Genomic DNA, 19550 nt, shown 5'->3' with positions numbered 1-19550 from the left:
GCAGAGAAAGAGCAGAGAAGGTAGAGAGCAGAGAGAGGAGAGAGTGGAGAGAGAGCAGAAAGGGTAGAGAGCGGAGAGACAGGAGTGGGTAGAGAGAAGAGAGCAGAGAGAGGAGACAAGAGAGAGCGGGGAGAGCGGGGAGAGCTGGGAGAGGAGAGAGAGGAGGGTAGAGAAGACAGCAGAGAGAGGCGAGAGGAGAGAATGAAGTGAAGTGAGGAAAGAGAGAAGACTTTTAAGATCCTTTATTTAAACATTCCAAATAAAATCCATTAAAATTAAATAAAGGTAAAACAAAACAAAAATTAATATTCCTACTGCCTCAGCAGAATTAAAAATCCTAAAATACATCACGTTCTCCTTAAAAATATATTTTAAACAAAATAAAAGGATCATAAACAAATCAATAAAAAAGTGTTTTCTTTCTGTTAAAAACAGATTAAACCAAAATAAAAACACTGTAAAACAATAAAAATTATATTAAAATTAGAACAAAAACTGGAGCTCCCCCTCCTCACTCACAGCAAAGGCATCTCCACACACCACCTCTCCTGGAAATCCTCCAGGTTATTGACCAGTTTAAAATACTCAAACTGTACTCTGATCTGGCTGACCACGAGCACCCTTGTCTGTAAAGGGTCTGTAAATGACAAATGACTGCTTCCTAACACAATTTGTGAAGGCACCCACTAGAGGGGAGGCATGCCTTGATTTAGTCTTTTCAAATAACGAAGATAGAATAACTAAAACAGAGGTCAGAGAACCACTGGCAAACTCAGACCACAACATGGTCTCATTTGAAGTGTTTTTTAAATCCCCAAAAGAAATGACTAAAGCTAAGGTTTACAATTTTAGAAAAGCAAACTATGAAGGTATGAAACAGAGACTAACAGAAGTAGATTGGAGTAAAATAGAGAAAACACCCACAGAAGAAGGATGGTTGTTCTTCAAAAATGTAGTACTAGAGGCACAAAACAATTATATCCCTAAAGTAGACAAATCTAAATGTAAAACTAAATTGCCAAAATGGTTTAATAGATCAATTAAAAAAAATATTCAGCGAAAAAAGGCACTTTACAGAGCATTAAAAAAGGACCAAAAAGAAAGTACGCAGAAAGAGTACACAGAACTGCAAACGCAAGTCAAAAAGGAAGTTAGAAAGGCCAAGAGAGAAATAGAAATAAACATTGCTAAGGGAGCTAAAACCAATTCCAAAATGTTTTTCCAATATTACAACAGCAAGAGAACATTCAAAGAGGAGATTAAATGTTTAAGAGATACAAATGGCAAAATCGTAGATGAAGAAAAAAAAATAGCAAATATTTTAAATGATTACTTTTCACAAGTTTTTACAAAGGAAGATACTGACAACATGCCCCACATGTCATCCAGTTCCTGTCCAGTTTTAAATAACTTTAGCATAACTGAGGCAGAAGTGTTAAAGGGACTAGGAGCTCTTAAAATAAACAAATCCCCTGGGCCGGATGAGATCCTCCCAGTAGTACTCAAAGAAATGAAAGAAGTAATTTACAAACCGCTAACCAAGATCATGCAGCAGTCTCTTGACACAGGGGTGGTACCGACAGACTGGAAAATTGCAAACGTAATACCGATCCACAAAAAGGGAAACAAAACTGAACCAGGTAACTACAGACCAGTAAGCCTGACTTCTATTATATGCAAACTTATGGAAACTATAATAAGATCCAAAATGGAAAATTACCTATATGGTAACAGGGTACTGGGAGACAGTCAGCATGGTTTTAGGAAAGGGAGATCGTGCCTAACTAACTTGCTTGATTTTTTTGAGGATGCAACATCGATAATGGATAATTGCAAAGCATATGACATGGTTTATTTAGATTTCCAGAAAGCTTTTGACAAAGTCCCGCACAAAAGATTAATTCTCAAACTGAACGCAGTTGGGATTCAAGGAAACACATGTACATGGATTAGGGAGTGGTTAACATGTAGAAAACAGAAAGTACTGATTAGAGGAAAAACCTCAGAATGGAGTGTGGTAACCAGCGGTGTACCACAGGGATCAGTATTAGGTCCTCTGCTATTCCTAATCTACATTAATGATTTAGATTCTGGTATAGTAAGCAAACTTGTTAAATTTGCAGACGACACAAAAGTAGGAGGAGTGGCAAACACTGTTGCAGCAGCAAAGGTCATTCAAAATGATCTAGACAAGATTCAGAACTGGGCAGACACATGGCAAATGACATTTAATAGAGAAAAATGTAAGGTACTGCACGCAGGAAATAAAAATGTACATTATAAATATCATATGGGAGATATTGAAATTGGAGAAGGAATCTATGAAAAAGACCTAGGAGTTTTTGTTGACTCAGAAATGTCTTCATCTAGACAATGTGGGGAAGCTATAAAAAAGGCTAACAAGATGCTCGGATACATTGTGAAAAGTGTTGAATTTAAATCAAGGGAAGTAATGTTAAAACTGTACAACGCACTAGTAAGACCTCATCTTGAATATTGTGTTCAGTTCTGGTCAGCTCGCTATAAAAAAGATATTGCTGCTCTAGAAAGAGTGCAAAGAAGAGCGACCAGAATTATTCCGGGCTTAAAAGGCATGTCATATGCAGACAGGCTAAAAGAATTAAATCTGTTCAGTCTTGAACAAAGAAGACTACGTGGCGACCTAATTCAAGCATTCAAAATTCTAAAAGGTATTGACAGTGTCGACCCAAGGGACTTTTTCAGCCTGAAAAAAGAAACAAGGACCAGGGGTCACAAATGGAGTTTAGAAAAAGGGGCATTCAGAACAGAAAATAGGAGACACTTTTTTACACAGAGAATTGTGAGGGTCTGGAATCAACTCCCCAGTAATGTTGTTGAAGCTGACACCCTGGGATCCTTCAAGAAGCTGCTTGATGAGATTTTGGGATCAATAAGCTACTAACAACCAAACGAGCAAGATGGGCCGAATGGCCTCCTCTCGTTTGTAAACTTTCTTATGTTCTTATGTTCTAACTCTATTGAGGAGGAAACAGGCCAGCCTCTTCCAGTGAGCCTCCTCCTCAGTGTACAGAAGTCTCTGAACCACCTGCAGTCTGAAGGCTGCCACCCTGCTGAAAATGTTGACCAGCTCCAGCCCCCCCTCATCACTAGGGAGGTACTGGACTGTCGGCAAAAGAACTCCAGCAGCACTTTCTGGATCTCCTCCACCAGGCCCCGGGGTGGGTCCAGGCACACCAGCTTGTGCCACATACTAGAGGCCACCAGACTATTAATAACAAGCATGCAACTACAGGACTATTGCATTGGTTTCACATGCTAGCAAGATCCTGTTGAGAGTGATCTTGGAGCGAATGCAGTTCAAACTTGAAGGAGAGACTGCCCAAGAACAAGCTGGATTCAGGCCAAAAAGAGGCACGCGTGACCAGATCACAAACCTCCGGATCATTCTGGAAAAAGCGAATGAAAGGAACCAATCGCTGTATTCCTGCTTCATAGATTTCACGAAAGAGTTTGATTTGATCCGGCATGATCAGCTCTGGCTAACCATGCTTGAGACGGGTTTCCCACCGCACCTGGTCCAACTGCTTCTGAATCTGTATAGGCAACAGAGTGCTATTGTGAGGGCAGCCAATCTCGAGTCAGCTTGGTTACGAATCAAAAAAGGGGTCCGGCAAGGTTGTAACCTCTCTCCATGTCTGTTCAACATCTTGGCAGAACAGGTGATGCGGAAAGCACTACAAGGTTTTATCGAAGGACTCAGGATTGGTGGGAAGACCATCAGCAATCTCCGGTACGCTGATGACATTGTATTATTAGCCACGTCACCGGAAGAACTACAAGTACTGCTGTACCGTGTAGAATCGGCTGCAAAGGAGTACAATATGCTAATCAACACAGCAAAAATGAAAGCGATGACAAACACTGATGAAGTACTTGGGATCATAGTGGATGGCGGAAAGCTAGAGCAGGTGGATTCTTTCGTGTATTTAGGGACCAGATTAACAAAGGATGCTGACTGTGCGGGTGAGGTGAAACCGAGGCTGGCAATGGGTTTGGCGGCGATGGCTAAACTGTCAAGAATGTGGAAAAACAAATCAATCAGCACTACCACCAAGCTGCGCTTGATAAAAGCCTTGGTCTGGCCGGTAGCGACATATGGTTGTGAGGCTTGGACGATGAAAAAAGAAGAAGAGAGAGGCATTCAGGCCTTCGAAAACAAATGCATCAGAAAGATGATGAAAATTTCATGGACGAAGTTGATGACCAATGAGCAAGTTTACAAGCTGGCTAGTACACAAAGTGAGCTGTTAAGCCACGTTAAATCTCGCAAGTTGAGATACTTCAGGCATACGATAAGACAACCACACGACGCAATTGAAGGCAGTGTGATGACAGGTCTTGTAGAAGGGGTCAGAGGGCGCGGAAGACCAAGAATATGCTGGTTTGACAACATCAGGACGTGGACTGGATTGTCGGGAGCTAATCTGCTACATGCCACGCGAGACAGAGGGCGTTGGATGGCTCTGACCCTTTCATGCAGCCAACCGTCAAGAAGCGACGACGGCGAAATGACATGACGCGGCCCTTGAGGGACAGTTGGGCCAGCAGTCCCTTCCACCTCTGCAGCCGCCCCCTCACCCTGTCCAACAGACCCTCCCAGTTCTTCTTCATGTAGTTCTCTGTTCTGAGGTGCACCCCCAGCACTTTAATGCCTTTTCTGTTCCATTCCAGCCCCTCAGGCAGGACAGGAGGGGTGCCCTCATCCCAGCTGCCCGACAGGAAGGTGTCACATTTTGCCCAGTTTACTCTGGCAGACGATGCTCTCTGGAACTCATTAAGAGTCTGCTACAGTGCTTGGACATCAGCATCCCCACTCAAAAACAAAGTCACATCGTCTGCGTAGGCAAACACCTTCAATGTGGCAGAGGAGAGTGTGGAGGGTGTGGAGGGCGAGGGGGGCACTGTCCATCCAGCTAACCTGACCCTCAGCAAGTGCAGCAGGGGCTCTATAATCAGCAAATACAGCATACCAGACAGGGCGCAGCCCTGCCTTATACCCCTGCACACAGAGAAGGGCTGACTCAGCCCATTGTTGATCTTTAAAATACTAAAAATGGTGGAATATAAAAGCCGAATATAAGCGATAAAACCAGGGCCAAACCCAAAGGCCTCCGGCGTTTTAAAAAGGTAGGTGTGGTCGACTGGTATACAATATGTTTGATCCATATGTACCACAGTTCCAATAACTGTTTTTAATCTATTAGCGATTGTTTTTGATAAACTCTTTAAATCAGAAAATAAAAGTGACACAGTTCTCCAATTGTTAAGCTGACAAATGTCTCCCTTCTTGGGCAACAGTGTAACCACTGCCCTACGCCAGATGAGGCAGTTCCTTGTGGCTGAGGCTCTCTCAGAACCTGGAGCAAATCCTCCCCATTTATATTCCAAAAAATATTATAAAATTCTGCTGCCAGTCCATCAATCCCAAGAACCTTTCCGCTGGAGAGCTGCTTGACAGGGGCAGTCATCTCCTGGTGGGTCAGTGGTGCGTCCAGCTGAATCTGCTCTTCCTCACTGAGGCTGGGTAACCCCTGGAGCAGCTGCTCAGTGTCCTCTAGGTTGCATAGTTCTTTAATATAAAGTTTCTTATAAAAACGCACCACCTCTCTGCTGATTTCCTCTCGGGTGTGCAGTTCTTTCCCACCAGGAGTCCTGATAATGCACAGCTGTCTATTGTCCGCTCTCTTCCTTTCCAGGTTGAAGAAGAAACTGGTGGGGGCATCCATGTCTCTCAACTCCATGAATCTGGAACGCACAATCGCCCCCTTCACCCTTTCCTTCAGCAAGCTCCCCAGCGCGAGTTTCTGCTCTTTTAGGTTCTCCAGGGTCTGTTCTTTAAATTCTGAATTTAAACTTTCCTCTAGGAGGAGGATTTTGGACTCCAGCTCTCTCACGGCTGTGTTCAGTGACCTGGTTGCATTTATAATATATTGTTGACAAAAAGCATTATTTGTATTTTGCCAATGTCCCACAACTGTCTTAAATCTTTATATTGTGTTTTTTCTTTTTTCCAAATTATCCAAAAAAGTTTGAATTGTTGTCTGAATTTTACATCTTGTAGTAATTTTACATTGACATGCCAGTAAGATGTTCTGTGGGGTTTTGATTGAAATATTACTGTAATTAACAGACAGTGGTGGTCGGAGAGACTACTGGGGATGATTCTTGCTTTGATTAATTTATTTAAATAATTTTTAGAAGTATAAAACCGGTCTAGTCTCGTTCTATATATACAGTTTGTGTGATATTGAGACCAGGTGTATTGTTTTGAACTGGGGTGCAGGCATCTCCAAATGTCAACCAGGTCACTGGACTCTTAACATTGCAGCCAACTCTCTGGATGACTGAGGATGTGGTTCATCACTATTTCTATCAATATTAAAATTAACAGTACAATTAAAATCTCTTCCTAATACCACCACATCGTTATTATTAATATTAAAATAGCTTGCTTTCATTTCTTAAATAAAATTTGAAGCCACCCTCTATTGGGGGCATAAATATTAATAAAAACATACACTGTACTGCCCAGCCTAGCTCTTACTTTTAAAATCCTCCCTTTCTCTATTTCTTCCATATCTAGTAAAACTGTCCCTAGGCTGGGTTTAAAAAGCACGGCTACCCCTGCACTAGTACTACCGCCGTGACTCATCACGCACAGCCCCTTCCACTCCGCTCGCCACGCATCCTCATTCTCCTGATCAGAGTGCGTTTCCTACAGAAACACCACCCCTGCCTGCTTCTGCTCTAAAAACTCTACTAGCTGTGCCCTCTTAAGACTGTCTACAGCTGTTTAGATTAAAAGAAACAAAAACACACTTTTCCATCATGGCTTAAAAAACTAACAGACTAAAACAAGTAATAAAAGAAGTTGCATAAAACACAGCCATTTTTAAACAGGAGATTTTGAACTGGTGTTAAAATCCTTCTTAATTTTCTGAAATTTTTTTTTTTAATCTATAACATTTTGGCTGATGAAATTCGTTGCTTTCCTGGTGATAACGTGAGCAGAGTGGAGAAATAACCTTAAATCAGGGAAAAAACTCCCTATTTCTACTCCCCTTTTCCCTTTTGTTTCTTTCATAAAATAATTTACCTGCTCAAGCGTATATAATTTTTTCTTACTGATGGGTTGGCTATCAGGGATGTCTGAGATAAGCGAGGAGTCAGAGAGCTCCCCCTCCATCTCTTCCGCGCTGTCCTCTCGCTCGCCCCCGAGAATCCGCTCTTCCGCAGCTCCCTCCGATTCCTCGACACCGGTCTCTGCCACAGCCGTCACTATTTCATGCGGCTGAGATTCAGCCAGCGGACAGTTTTGCACCACGCCCAGCTCGCCCTCCGCTGTGTTCTCTTCCTCCGCATTGGGAGGGACTGACACTCTGTCTGGAGCTCGCAGTCTCCCTGTCTGCATGGGTTCAGAGCTCTGCACTGGTTGCACTTTGCCATTCAGCAGCTCTGCATCCTTCTGGTTAAATCTTTTCTTTTTAACTACTACTTTGAATGGTTCTTCACCACTCTCAGTAGTAGCTGTATTTTCCTCAGAACCCGTCATTGACAGACCACGGCTGGGTCTCTTTGTGCGAGGCCTTGGTGTTGGTGGTTCTGCTCCGGTTTCCTTCAGCAACTGGATCACCTCCTCCTCGGTCGGTACGAGCTTGCTCTGCAGCTGCAATGCAGGAGCCGACTCTTCCTCCCGCTCACCCCCAACACCCCTGACTTTCTCCCCGCCAGCATCGCCCTGTTCCTGCCCTGTTCCTGCTCTAGCCTCTCTTCTTGGGCAGGCTTTTCTCTGGTGTCCCTGTTCTCCGCAGTAAAAACATCTCATCCTCTCAGAACTGACAAACACCACACAATTCGTCCCTTCTACATTAAAATTCCAGGCTACATTTATGACTTGATTTGGATCTTTTAATAACACAAACGCCTGCCTTCTAAATGACATAACGTGCCTAACGCTGTTATTTTTGCAACCCAGCGGGATTCCCTTAATTGGGGACAGAAGTTTACCATAACGAGATAAAAAATGAGCCATTAGAAAATAATTTAAAAACAGGGGCACATTAAAAATAATAACTTTTGTTACAGGGGTTACTAGAGGGGAAGCCTGAACAAATTCACCTTTCACTGTAAAGCCATCCTCTACCAGCTTGTTTACCAGAGTCACCTCCACTAAAAATATTACCAGCGCTTTATTCATTCTTAACGCTGACCTAATATTTTCAAACCCCACCACCTTTCCTACTGCCAGCAGGCACTCCTCCACCGAAACCCCAGGGTCAGACAGGCAACGGACCCCATGTCGGCGGGCAAGAGCCCCCAGCCCCCCTGAATGAGACCCCATAATGGGATCTCCAAACACACACCACTAACCTATGAACAAACAAACACACACCCCAAAAAGATCAACTAAGTAACTATCAAAAAAGCTAACTAAATAAATAAAGTTTTAAATTTCCCGGTCCTACCATACCGGCTTTCCAACTCTCTGCAAGCTCTTCCCACAATTTCCACGAGAGAGAGAGAGAGAGAGAGAGAGTAGAGCGGAGAGGAGAGAGGAGAGCAGAGAGGGTAGAGAGCGAGAGCAGAGAGGGTAGACAGCAGAGAGAGAGGAGAGTGCCGGAGAGAGAGGAGAGGAGAGAGAGGAGAGCAGAGAGAGCGGAGAGGGGAGAGAGTATGGAGAGAGTGGGGAGAGAGCAGAGAGAGGAGAGGAGAAAGAGGACAGAGAGGACAGCGGGGAGAGAGTAGAGAGAGAGCTCTGTGAAGCAAGCAGAAAGATGAGCTCCTAAAAAGAAATATTACTTCTAAATGTTTGCACAGAAAAAATGTTTGATTTGTGACTTAAAATTCTGCATAAAGCTGAATAAACAGCTAGGTGATACAGGGAGGATATTTTTCAAGAAGAAAAACATCAGGATTAAAAGGATTTAAAGAAAAGGCAAGAAAGAGAGAAGACAGGAGAAAGAAAACGGAAGTTTGAGAAAGACAGAGAAGACAGAGACAGCCAAGGTAAGCCTGTCTAAATTTAAATTGAAGAGAAGATAGAAAATACCATAATTAAAATAAATAAGGCTTATCAAACGTCACATCTACTGCAGTTCATTTTCAAAAAATGCAGAGGGTGAATTTAAATAAAATGAGGGGCCAGACCCAGCAACTGCCACTCAGACTGATACAAATGTATCAATTATAGCTCCTCCCACCAGGAGCACTCTCAGTGCAGAGCAGGACTATGAAATAAAATTCCCTGAAGAAATCTCCTAAAAAGGCCAGGAGACAATATAAAAACACACTTCTGAGAGAATCCCCGGAGACCCTGATGCAGACTATACTGTGCAGGGGGAGAACAGAGTCAAGACACACCTGCTGTTTGTTGTCGTGGGGTGCACGGACACACTGCCTGGCACACACGTTCTGTGGGGACGTAGACCTTCCCCCCCCCTGCATCGTTTCCGAAAGGGGGGAGTGTCACAGGCAGGCAGATCACAGTGTTTTGAAGACACAGACAGTTACACATGGTGTCACCGTGTCAATGTGCACGTTCAATGTCTCAGTCATGTGCAAGTGCACAGAGAACAGCCTTCACCAGTTTGCACTTTGTTTCCAGTCACTGAAACCTCTTTTTTCTTCGTCTCGGAAAAAAGAAGTCAGAGCCTGGGGGGGGGGGGAAGGGTCGTGACTGGGAGCCGCCCTCCCCCCCCCTTCCCAGGGGTGAGTGACGTGGGCGAAGTAACATCCCCCACTCGTTGCCCCCCCCCCCACTTTTACGGACACCAAAACCTCTACCATCAAACCCTGAAGGAATGCCTGTCGTACTGGAACGGTTCAGAGTTCCGGGAGCAAAACCCGTCCAGCCAAAACCAGAGCAGTCACACACAGCAGCTCAGAGACGAGGTGACCAGGGTTCAGCCCAAGTCGCAAGAGCTGATAGCGGCGATGAGATGACTACAGAAGGACTACTCTACCCTGAAGACTGAGCTCCTGTTGGTGAGAGAGGAGCTGTCGAGGACAGCCCACTCACAACCACCTGAAGAGTCCTGTCGGAAGTGTTGGAGGAGCTGAGAGAACTTCTCTCTGACCTCCTCGACTCTCTTTGTGACGTGTTGTGGTAGTGGGTGGACACTGACACCACACACCTGACCTTCCCACCACACACACTGAGGTGTGGTGTGTGAGCAACATGTGGGGACTCGTGGTTGTATACACACACACTACACCCTTGAGCACTGTGACAGACACACTACACTCCTGAGCACCGACACACACAGTCACACAAAGACTGCCCCTTCTAACACCCCAAACACTGACACACTCACCATACAGCAGGCTGGTGCAGAAATTATCATTCTGAGTGACTCGAATGGGAAGTACCTGAATGAGAGGCGCCTCTTCCCTGGCAGAAAAGTAAAGAAGATCTGGTGCCAAACTACAGAAACTGCCCTGGACTTGCTGTCAGAGCGAAGACTGAGCAATGCCAAGCATATCCTAATCCACACCAGGACCAACGACTTCAGCGCACACAGGGGTGATGTGGCCAAAGCCCTGAGGCAGGTGGCAGCTAAAGCCACAGATGAGTTCCCCTCAGCCAAGGTTACCATCTCCACCCTACTGCACAGAGCAGACGTGCCACAGCAAGTCAGCCATAATATAAACGTTGAGGTGTCCCGAGGCTGCGCCCTGCTGCCAAACATGCACCTGGCACACCACCGCAACATCCGGCACTACCATCTCATTGACCAGGTGCACCTCAACAAGGAGGCTATTTGCTAAAGTCCTCAAGGGCACCATCCTGTGCCGAGACCCCACCAGCACCTACACCAAGACCAGGAGCACATCCAGTCGCCCCCAAACCCAAATAAGCCTCCAGCCCCCGAGACCACAAGGAGCCCCCATCCCCCGAGACCACGCGGAGTCCCCAACCCCCGAGATCAAGCGGAGCCCCCAACCCCCGAGACCACGCGGAGCGCAGAAAAGGCAGAATGATCAGCCAGCAACAGCAACCAGCACAGCCAGACAGCTATGCAGCAGCAGCCTCCACAGCGGGGAACCCAGCATCCACCGAACTGAACCAGATAAGAAAGCTGCTCAATATCATATGTACCAAACTCATGAGTTAATTAGGTGTCAAAAAATATACATATATGAATGTATATATGTATGTCTGTATGTATATGTATATGGGTGTGTATCTGTGTATGTATGTATATATAGAAATATATTTACACACAGGTGTATATATAATAATAGTAGCATGTGTTTGGGTAGGTACATCTGATATATATGTGATGTGTGTGTATATATGTAATACATGTGTATTTGCATGTCTGAACATAACATAGTAATAATAATAATAATAATAATAATAATAATAATAATAATAATAATAATAATAATAATAATAATAATATAGACCACAAATCAAACATTCAAATGTGAAACATAATGAAAACTTAAACATTGCATCATTTAAAGTAAGTAGCTGGAATATCCAGGGCCTGTGCTTCTCAACTTTTGGAACAAAAATCACAGACCCTGACTTTGTACATAATGTAAACAATTCAGAAATAATAATTCTTCATGAAACATGGAGTCGTGGAGATGTGTCCACACTGTCCTAGCAGTTACAAAGAAATGGAAGAAAAAAAAAAAAACACATTAAATGTGGCAGAGATTCAGGGGGCATTATCGTCTGGTACAAAGAGGAACTCGCAAACTATATCCTCCCAGTTAAGAGAGGGCTGACACACATTTGGATCCAAATAAAAAGAGAAATTATAAACAGCAATCTGGACATCCATCTGTGCGCAATTTATATGCCACCGTCAGACTACCCATACCACAAAGAAGAGGGTTTTCAAAACCTTGAATCTGAAATTATACATTTCCAGACACTGGGCTCTGTACTGCTGTGTGGAGATCTCAACACCAGGACTGGCAGAGAGGTTGACTACATCAGCACAGAGGGGAACAGCCACCTATTTGGAGACACCCCTTTGTACCACACACACATCACCACACAAAGGCACAGCCACAACAGTGTGGTGAATAACAGTGGGAAGCATATAGTGCAGCTCTGCAAAGGCCTGGATCTGTACATCGTTAATGGCAGGACCAGGGGGGGACTACAGATTCCCCTATAACTCAGTGTTAGGTGGTAGTGTGGTAGACTATGTCATCACGGACATGGACCCAGAATGTATAAATGCATTTACAGTCATGCCACAAACATCCCTCTCAGACCACAGCCACATAACGCTGTACCTAAAGAAATCAGAACAGCCTACCAGGGATCCGAACCCTCCAGCCAAACTATTCAACCTTCATCCCAAAACAACATATTTGAAAAATTGGAAATAAAATCAAAACTAAAAAAAAACAAACAAACCCAAAGAAAAATGGTTTAACAGCGAATGTGCCTCAGCTAGAAAGCACCTGAGGCAGCTGTCAAACCAGAAACAGAGAGAGCCCAGTCATAATGAACCATGCCTCAGCTACCACCAGGCTCTAAAGCAGTACAAACACCTCCTCAATAAGAAAAGGGAACAATACATGACTAAAGAACTGACCCAAATTGAAGAAGCAATTAACCAAAACTCATTTTGGGAATTGTGGAAAAAATTAAAATTAAACACCTCAAATAACCGAAAAAAAAATTGACAATCCAAAACGGCAATATTTTGAAAAAATATTTTGAAGAACTCTACCAAAAAATAGAATATACCTAACTATATTCAAATCATTAAACAATTAAAAGAATTAGAAACAACACTCAAAGATAACCAAAACCCACTGGACACCCCAATCACTCTGCTAGAGCCCAAAAAGAAACTGCAGAGCCTCAAGCCCAGGAGAGCCTGTGGGCCCGACAGCATCAGCATTGAGATGCTCAAACACAGCAGCCCCAAGCTGCAAGAAGCCCTACTCAAACTCCTCAATCTCATACTGAGAGCTGGGAGTTTCCCTGGGATCTGGAATCAAGGCCTCATTACCCCCATATATAAAAGTGGAGACAAATTCAACCCCAACAACTACTGAGGCATCTGTGTGAGCAGTAACCTGGGGAAGGTGTTCTGCAGAATTACTGGCCTTCCTTACCAAACACAGTGTCTTGAGTAAGACATCAGACACCAGACATCTGATCATATTTACACCCTACACACCTTAATAAATAAACACGTCCATCAAAAAAATAAAGGAAAAATATTCACCTGCTTTATAGACTTTAAAAAGGGATTTGATTCAGTTTGGCACGAAGGACTATTTAATAAACTTCTTCAAAGTGGTGTAGGGGGTGAAGTCTATGACATCATAAAATTAATGTGGTGTTAAAATTGGTAACAAAAGAACAGAATTCTTCATACAGAAGCATGGAGTGAGACAGAGTTGCAGTCTGAGTCCAAAACTGTTCAACATCTATATCAACAAGCTGGCCACAGTCCTGGAGCAGTCTGCAGTCCCTGGCCTCACTCTACATGACAATGAAATTAATGCATGGCAGTGAATGCATTAAAGGAGAAGCATGCAGGCCTTTTTATGCCATAAAGAGGAGGCTCTATAATATAAATCCCCCCCATCAAAATTTGGCTCAATTTTTGAAAGTGTGATTCAGCCAATTGCCCTCTATGGCTGTGAAGTGTGGGGTCCAATCGCCAACCAGGACTACAAAAAATGGGACAAACACCCCAGAGAAACCCTGAATGCAGAGTTCTGCAAAAACATCATGAAATTACGAAGAAAAACACCAGACAGTGCATGCAGGGCTGAATCAGGCCTTTATCCATTGATTATTAATATCCAAAAATGAGAATTAAAATACTGGATTAATCTAAAAAATAGTGATCCAAACTCACTCCATCATAAAGCCCTGCAATACCAAGAGCTCAGCCTAGAAAGGAGTCCCCTCAGCCAGCTGGTCCTGAAGCTCACCGAGCTGAGCAACACTGACATCAGCCAGCTTCAGGAGAGCACTGCAAAAACAATTCCAATTAGTGTCAACCAAATTATAAAACACCTGAAACACTCCTATCTGGACCATTGGACCATGTATGTGTGTGTAATTATATATATATATATATAAGACACACACACACACACACACCCACACAGTGCCGTGAAAAAGTATTTGCCCAGTATGATTTTATGCATTTTTTTGACAGTGAATGTTATCAGATCTTCAACCAAAATCTACTATTAGACAAAAGGGACACCGAATGAACAAATAACACACAATTTTGATACTTATTTTATTTATGTATTAAAGAAAGTTATGCAACACCCAATGCCCCCGTGTGAAAAAGTAATCACCCCCTTAGATTCAATAACTGGTTACGCCACCTTTAGCAGCAATAACTGCAACTAAACGTGTCCTGTAGTTATTGATCAGTCTCTCACAGCACCGTGGAGAAATTTTGGCCCACTCCTTCATGCAGAACTACTTCAACTCAGTGACATTTGTGGGTTTGAGCATAAACTGCTCATTTTAGGTCCTGCCACAACATCTCAATGGGGTTTTCAATTTTTTTCAACATTGCTTTAATACTTCTTATGTTTTGTTTTGTATACTGTAACATGTGTTTTCATTTTCAAGTATTTACAGAAACGTAAACGACGTAAAACATTGTCAATTATGAAAAAAAAAATAGTTTCCAGCAAGTGTACTCAAACTTTTGACTGGTACTATGTGTATGTGTGTGTGTGTGTGTGTGTGTGTGTGTGTGTGTGTGTGTGTGTTTGTGTGTGTATATATATATATTTAGTTGGTTATGCCATGTAGGTGCTTTGGTAACACAATTCTTTCTATTGTCATGCCAATAAAGCCAATTTGAGTGGAGAGAAGAGACCACAGAGAGAGGAGGGGGAGGGGGGTGCAGCAGATGCTGATGCTGATGAGCACGTTCCCATTGGTTCCAAAAACACTACAGCTGAAAAAATCTGCGGGCCATGATCAAAGCGTTTGGCGCAGACTGTGTGTGTGTGTGTGTGTGTGTGTGTGTGTGTGTGTGTGTGTGTGTGTGTGCAACTATTCTGCAGCTTATACTCACACGGGCTTATATATAAACCCTAGGAGCGACTGCTACATCTTCACAAGATCAGCGTCTACCAGAGCATTAGCCCACACCTTACTTGCATGTTTTATATGGTCTGCCTTCCAGAGTTATAAAGGGGTTGCACTGCAGTGAATGCCAAGCATAAGCATGGTCTGTAAGTTTCATACGAGTTATTTATAAAATCACATTTAAAGATACTCAACTACAAAATGGCACATAATAAAATTATGTTTGGACTGTGTCATAGAATCAAGGCCAACAAAACGTTCTCCACATTTCAAAATATAAAATGTTATCTCATGCTACAGAGTTAGAGCATTGTAGTGCAGGTTCTTCTAAGGTGAAAGGGTAGCTTAGATCAGTGCAAAGCTAGTCCCTCATGCATAACAAAAATGTATTTTTAAACACGAGATGCAAAAAGTATTTATAAAAAATAACAAACAGTTGGAATTTTACAGCTAACCTCTTCCAGGAACTCCCCCAGAACACACTGAACAGAACAGGTTATTAAGATAAATAAAAAGTTTGAACTCTCCAAAGCAAACACATTGAAACCCATAAAGTAATGATCAGACACACAGAGTCCTTCTCTACTATAGACTTCAAGGCCTAAAACTATACATATAAGCATTCATGTCTTATAAAGGTAACACCTTATAGTAATTGGGTGAGAGAGAAAGAACTATAGTACTAACTTGGGGGGAAAGTCGCAATTAATGGAAGTGTAATGTATTATTATTATTATTATTATTATTATTATTATTATTATTATTATTATTATTATTATTATTAATTTGTTTTATTTCTTAGCAGACGCCCTTATCCTTTAACGTGATATTCTCTATTTGCATCTCCATTTAGAATCAAATTCCACATTTGCCCATAGTTGTTTTCCTAATTCTTGTGGCAGCAATAAAGGTAAGAAATATACAAATATGTGGATAGCAAGACATTTAAGTTGAATGAACTTATCAAACTATAAAAGACAGGTGCTACTTACAACATTCCAGAAAATGGGGTTGAAAATAATTGCAAGAACAGCTACGCAAAAATCAGGATCTGTCAAATCAATGCAGTGAAACACATCTGCCATCACCGAAGGGTCTATCTGTAAAACAAAAGCGGAAATGTAGATAACGTTAGTTTACCTACTGTAAACCTGGTTCCCTGAAAGAGAAGTTGGCCACCAAAACATCGTAATGGAATATACGCTTGCCTATTGGTAGGTGTCACTGAGCTCTTTCTATCAAAGCTGTTGATAGGCACCCTCCCCCCGGTGACCCCCTCGGTCCCGCCTACCAAGGGTACATAATCTTCATCTTGCTTCTCACGATTGGTACGGTAAGACCTCTCTGTGTTGCACTGAGCCCTTTTTCTTCTAAAAAAAGCGCTGCGTAAGTTACTGCTAGTTCCCCTGTACTTCGTGCTGAAAGCCAGCTTCGCCGCTTTTCCCAGAATCAGTAGCTTTAATTCATAGCCTTTTTTATTCTGTTTCTAACTATCAGCACCTGCATGCTCCGCCTGTCAGGCTGCTTCTCTGTCTGTACGGTAAGTATTATTGTTAAGGATTGTGTGTGTGTTTTTCACCCTCTTACTTGGGAGAGCGCTGTTACTCCACGGGGCTGGGCCTGCCTTGTCCCCGCTGTCAAGTTAGCCTACCAGCTGCCTGTGGGCCGGAGGTCGGGCTTTGTTTTGATTGTAGCCTGCGCGTCCCCATGCTTGCATACAGGACTACCTGCAGCGTGGCTGCTTACAGCCAGACCAGCCGTATACGCCTCACAGAGGCTCCCTCATTGTTGAGTTGAGACGTACTCGGGCTGCGTTGGCCTTCACTATGTGTGTAGGTCTTACGATCAAACAGACAGTGTGCTGTCTCCCATCTGTACTGTAATATTTACATTTAATATGTACTGTTTTTGTATTTAAAAACTGTTTTTGTATTACTGTGTTGTTAAAGTCAATCGCCCGCCGCAGCTTCGGCCCTGTCCCCCTGTTGTAAGCTACGTGCTGCTCAGGTGTGTGACCATGCGGTCAGGGTAGGCACCGTGTCTAGCTGCCTACCGAGGGTCCTGCCTACCGAGGGTACCTCAAGGACCCTAGTGTCCACAGAGGACAATGAGGGACCTATCACGTTTAGGCGATAGAACCTGGAAAAACTATGCGGAGTAGCCCAGCTAGCCGCATCACAAATCTCAGCCATGTAGGCACCTCGAAAGAGGGCCTGTGACATAGCCACACCTCTCATGGAATGTGCGGCTACCCGCACGGGCTAGGGTAAGCCAGCACCATCATAGTCAAGACTGTGTCCGCAATCCAATGCGACAGTCGCTGCCTCGAAAGGGGCTGTCCAAGGGTCTGTGCCTTCCCAAAATGTTCCAAAATGAGTTCCACCACCTGAGGCACCAAGGGTGCAGGCGCACTGAGGACACTGAGTGAGGTTGAATACACTACTGGTGCACCGAAGCATCAGGGACACCGAGTGTTATTGACATGCTGTGGCGCCAAGCACCGAGGCATGGACTCGTGAAGTCAACACAACCCGGGGTAGGGCATAACATACAGCCGGGTGGATACAAGCTCGAATGACTGCGGTAGGCAATCAGGAGAGCAGTACAGAGGAGCGCACGGTGCTGCAACATGGTGCAGATCGGTGATAACCTGGTCCTGGACCACGTGCTGTCACACCACGTGGCAGAGCATAGTGTATGCCAGAGTGGAGCACAGGCTCAAGGAGCTGCGGCGTGTTAGGCAGGAATAAAAGTGTACTGCTTTCTTATTGTAAGGCAGTAATAGGATCAAAATACAGGCTGATACACACAGCCATTCGGCTATGGGAGAACACATTCGCCATGTCAGGCGGGTGACCAAGCAGGACATGTAGGTGGGCTAAAATAAGCCTGCTGATTCAACTCAACAGCGGGACCCTGTAGAGCTTTGTTTTGTTTTGATAAACAGCTCACCTAGTAGGCGGGCTGAAACAAGCTAGCGGATTCAACTCACCAGCGGGACACAGCGGAGCTGGTTTCCCGTGGAGGAATCACGCTTTTTATGTAATTATTTCTAACTACAAGGCAGTAAAGAAACTAATACACACCAATACATGGGTGCCTAACAAGCCGGTGTATACAACACAACTGCGGGGCGCAGCAGAGCTAGGTCCCGATAGAAATCATACTACATTTTATTTTTAAACTTCAAGGCAGTAAAGAAAACATATACACAGGCAGTCCAGCAGAGTAAACTCTACAGCGGAGCACGGCAGAGCCGGGGTCCGATGAAGGATCACGCGTCTCTTTCTAATTCCGGTCCTCTGGATATTAAAATGCTAGTTTCCATGCATTAATTATAATTCATGCATATAGTACACCTGCTTACTGTTTTATAATTGTTTATAACTGTTTTATAAATAAACACTGAAACAAGTATTAAACATATACCATTTGAAATATATTACTGAATGTTTTAGGTCCACAAACAGCCACAGGTACTTAAGTCCCTTCACTGTAAATATCCATTGTATTAGCACCTGTGCCCTAACAACGGCTATGCGTTGCTAAGTTCCTAGCACGCTGTTATTTATACATGATCAGAGACCCTGTGAATCTTACTGAGCGCGCCTGCGAGTAACGCATCTACTGTGGCAGCAATGGGGTTCTGACTTTGATTGTGAAGACGGGGGGGAATTTCATTTTGTTTTCTCTCAAACCATCTGTTAATTGCACACGAGCATCATTCTACCACTGCACAAGCAACATAGACCCACATGCCCTACAGTAAAAACTGAGGAATTAAAACAGATACACAAATAAATATGTAGACGTGTACTTTACTGTAATCCACGTTATTCAGTGCTCCACAGCAATCTAACTGTGACGTCTGTTGCAGAAAGGCGGAAGCACTGTTCATTGAACACGATTCGTGCTGTATCGTTCGATTTTTAAAAAAAAGAAAACACAAGCCTTTTCAATGTATAAACGTTTGTTTCTCGTTACTACACAATGTTTCTTTTTTAGGCTTCACAACCGCTTCTTCATGCAAAATGTCTTACAGGTTTGAAGTCTAGAGTACTTTACAGCTCACTCTATTTACGTATGTTCAAACTCAAAGTCCTGTGGATATTGTAGTTTATTCGGTATTACTAAATTGTACAACTTGCATCCAACTCCCATGCTCCATTGCACGACTTTCAACAAAAACAGACATTTACAGATTTTAAGGTGACACAATTTACATTTGGTTTAACAATGTGACATCTTTTGAAAGTGTAAGCCACATGTTGCAGAATCTAAGGGGGCTATCGGTATTGTTATTGCACATTCTAGTCACGCTAAACGAGAAACTACACGCACTTCTTCAGGCAACACTATCACAACGTTATTATTAGTAGTCGTAGTCGTTTTAATAGCAGTATTCACACTAGAAAGAAACAACATTAACAAAACTGCTGCAGATTGTTAACTAATG

At 43.4% G+C, this 19550-nt stretch overlaps 1 protein-coding gene across 3 annotated transcripts in view; it reads right to left on the bottom strand.

The window, feature by feature from the left end:
• pemt (phosphatidylethanolamine N-methyltransferase) overlaps positions 1 to 19169 on the bottom strand; it is a 152201-nt gene extending 133032 nt beyond the window's left edge. For 2 of the 3 annotated variants that reach the window (XM_041229824.1, XM_041229825.1), the window contains exons 1-2: positions 18912 to 19169; positions 16087 to 16194 (exon numbers count right to left, since the gene is read on the bottom strand). In XM_041229824.1, the coding sequence (XP_041085758.1) occupies positions 16087 to 16194; positions 18912 to 18992 (189 nt within the window). In that variant the 5' untranslated portion in view covers positions 18993 to 19169. The remainder of the gene's footprint in view (positions 1 to 16086; positions 16195 to 18911) is intronic. The other variant, XM_041229826.1, reaches the window with a different exon arrangement.
• Between the last annotated feature and the right edge of the window lie 381 nt (positions 19170 to 19550).

Source organism: Polyodon spathula, chromosome 26, assembly GCF_017654505.1.
Source record: "Polyodon spathula isolate WHYD16114869_AA chromosome 26, ASM1765450v1, whole genome shotgun sequence".
NCBI classification, from domain to species: Eukaryota; Metazoa; Chordata; class Actinopteri; order Acipenseriformes; family Polyodontidae; genus Polyodon; species Polyodon spathula.
Note: the sequence above shows the minus strand (reverse complement) of the source record. Positions and strands in the feature narration are given on the sequence as shown.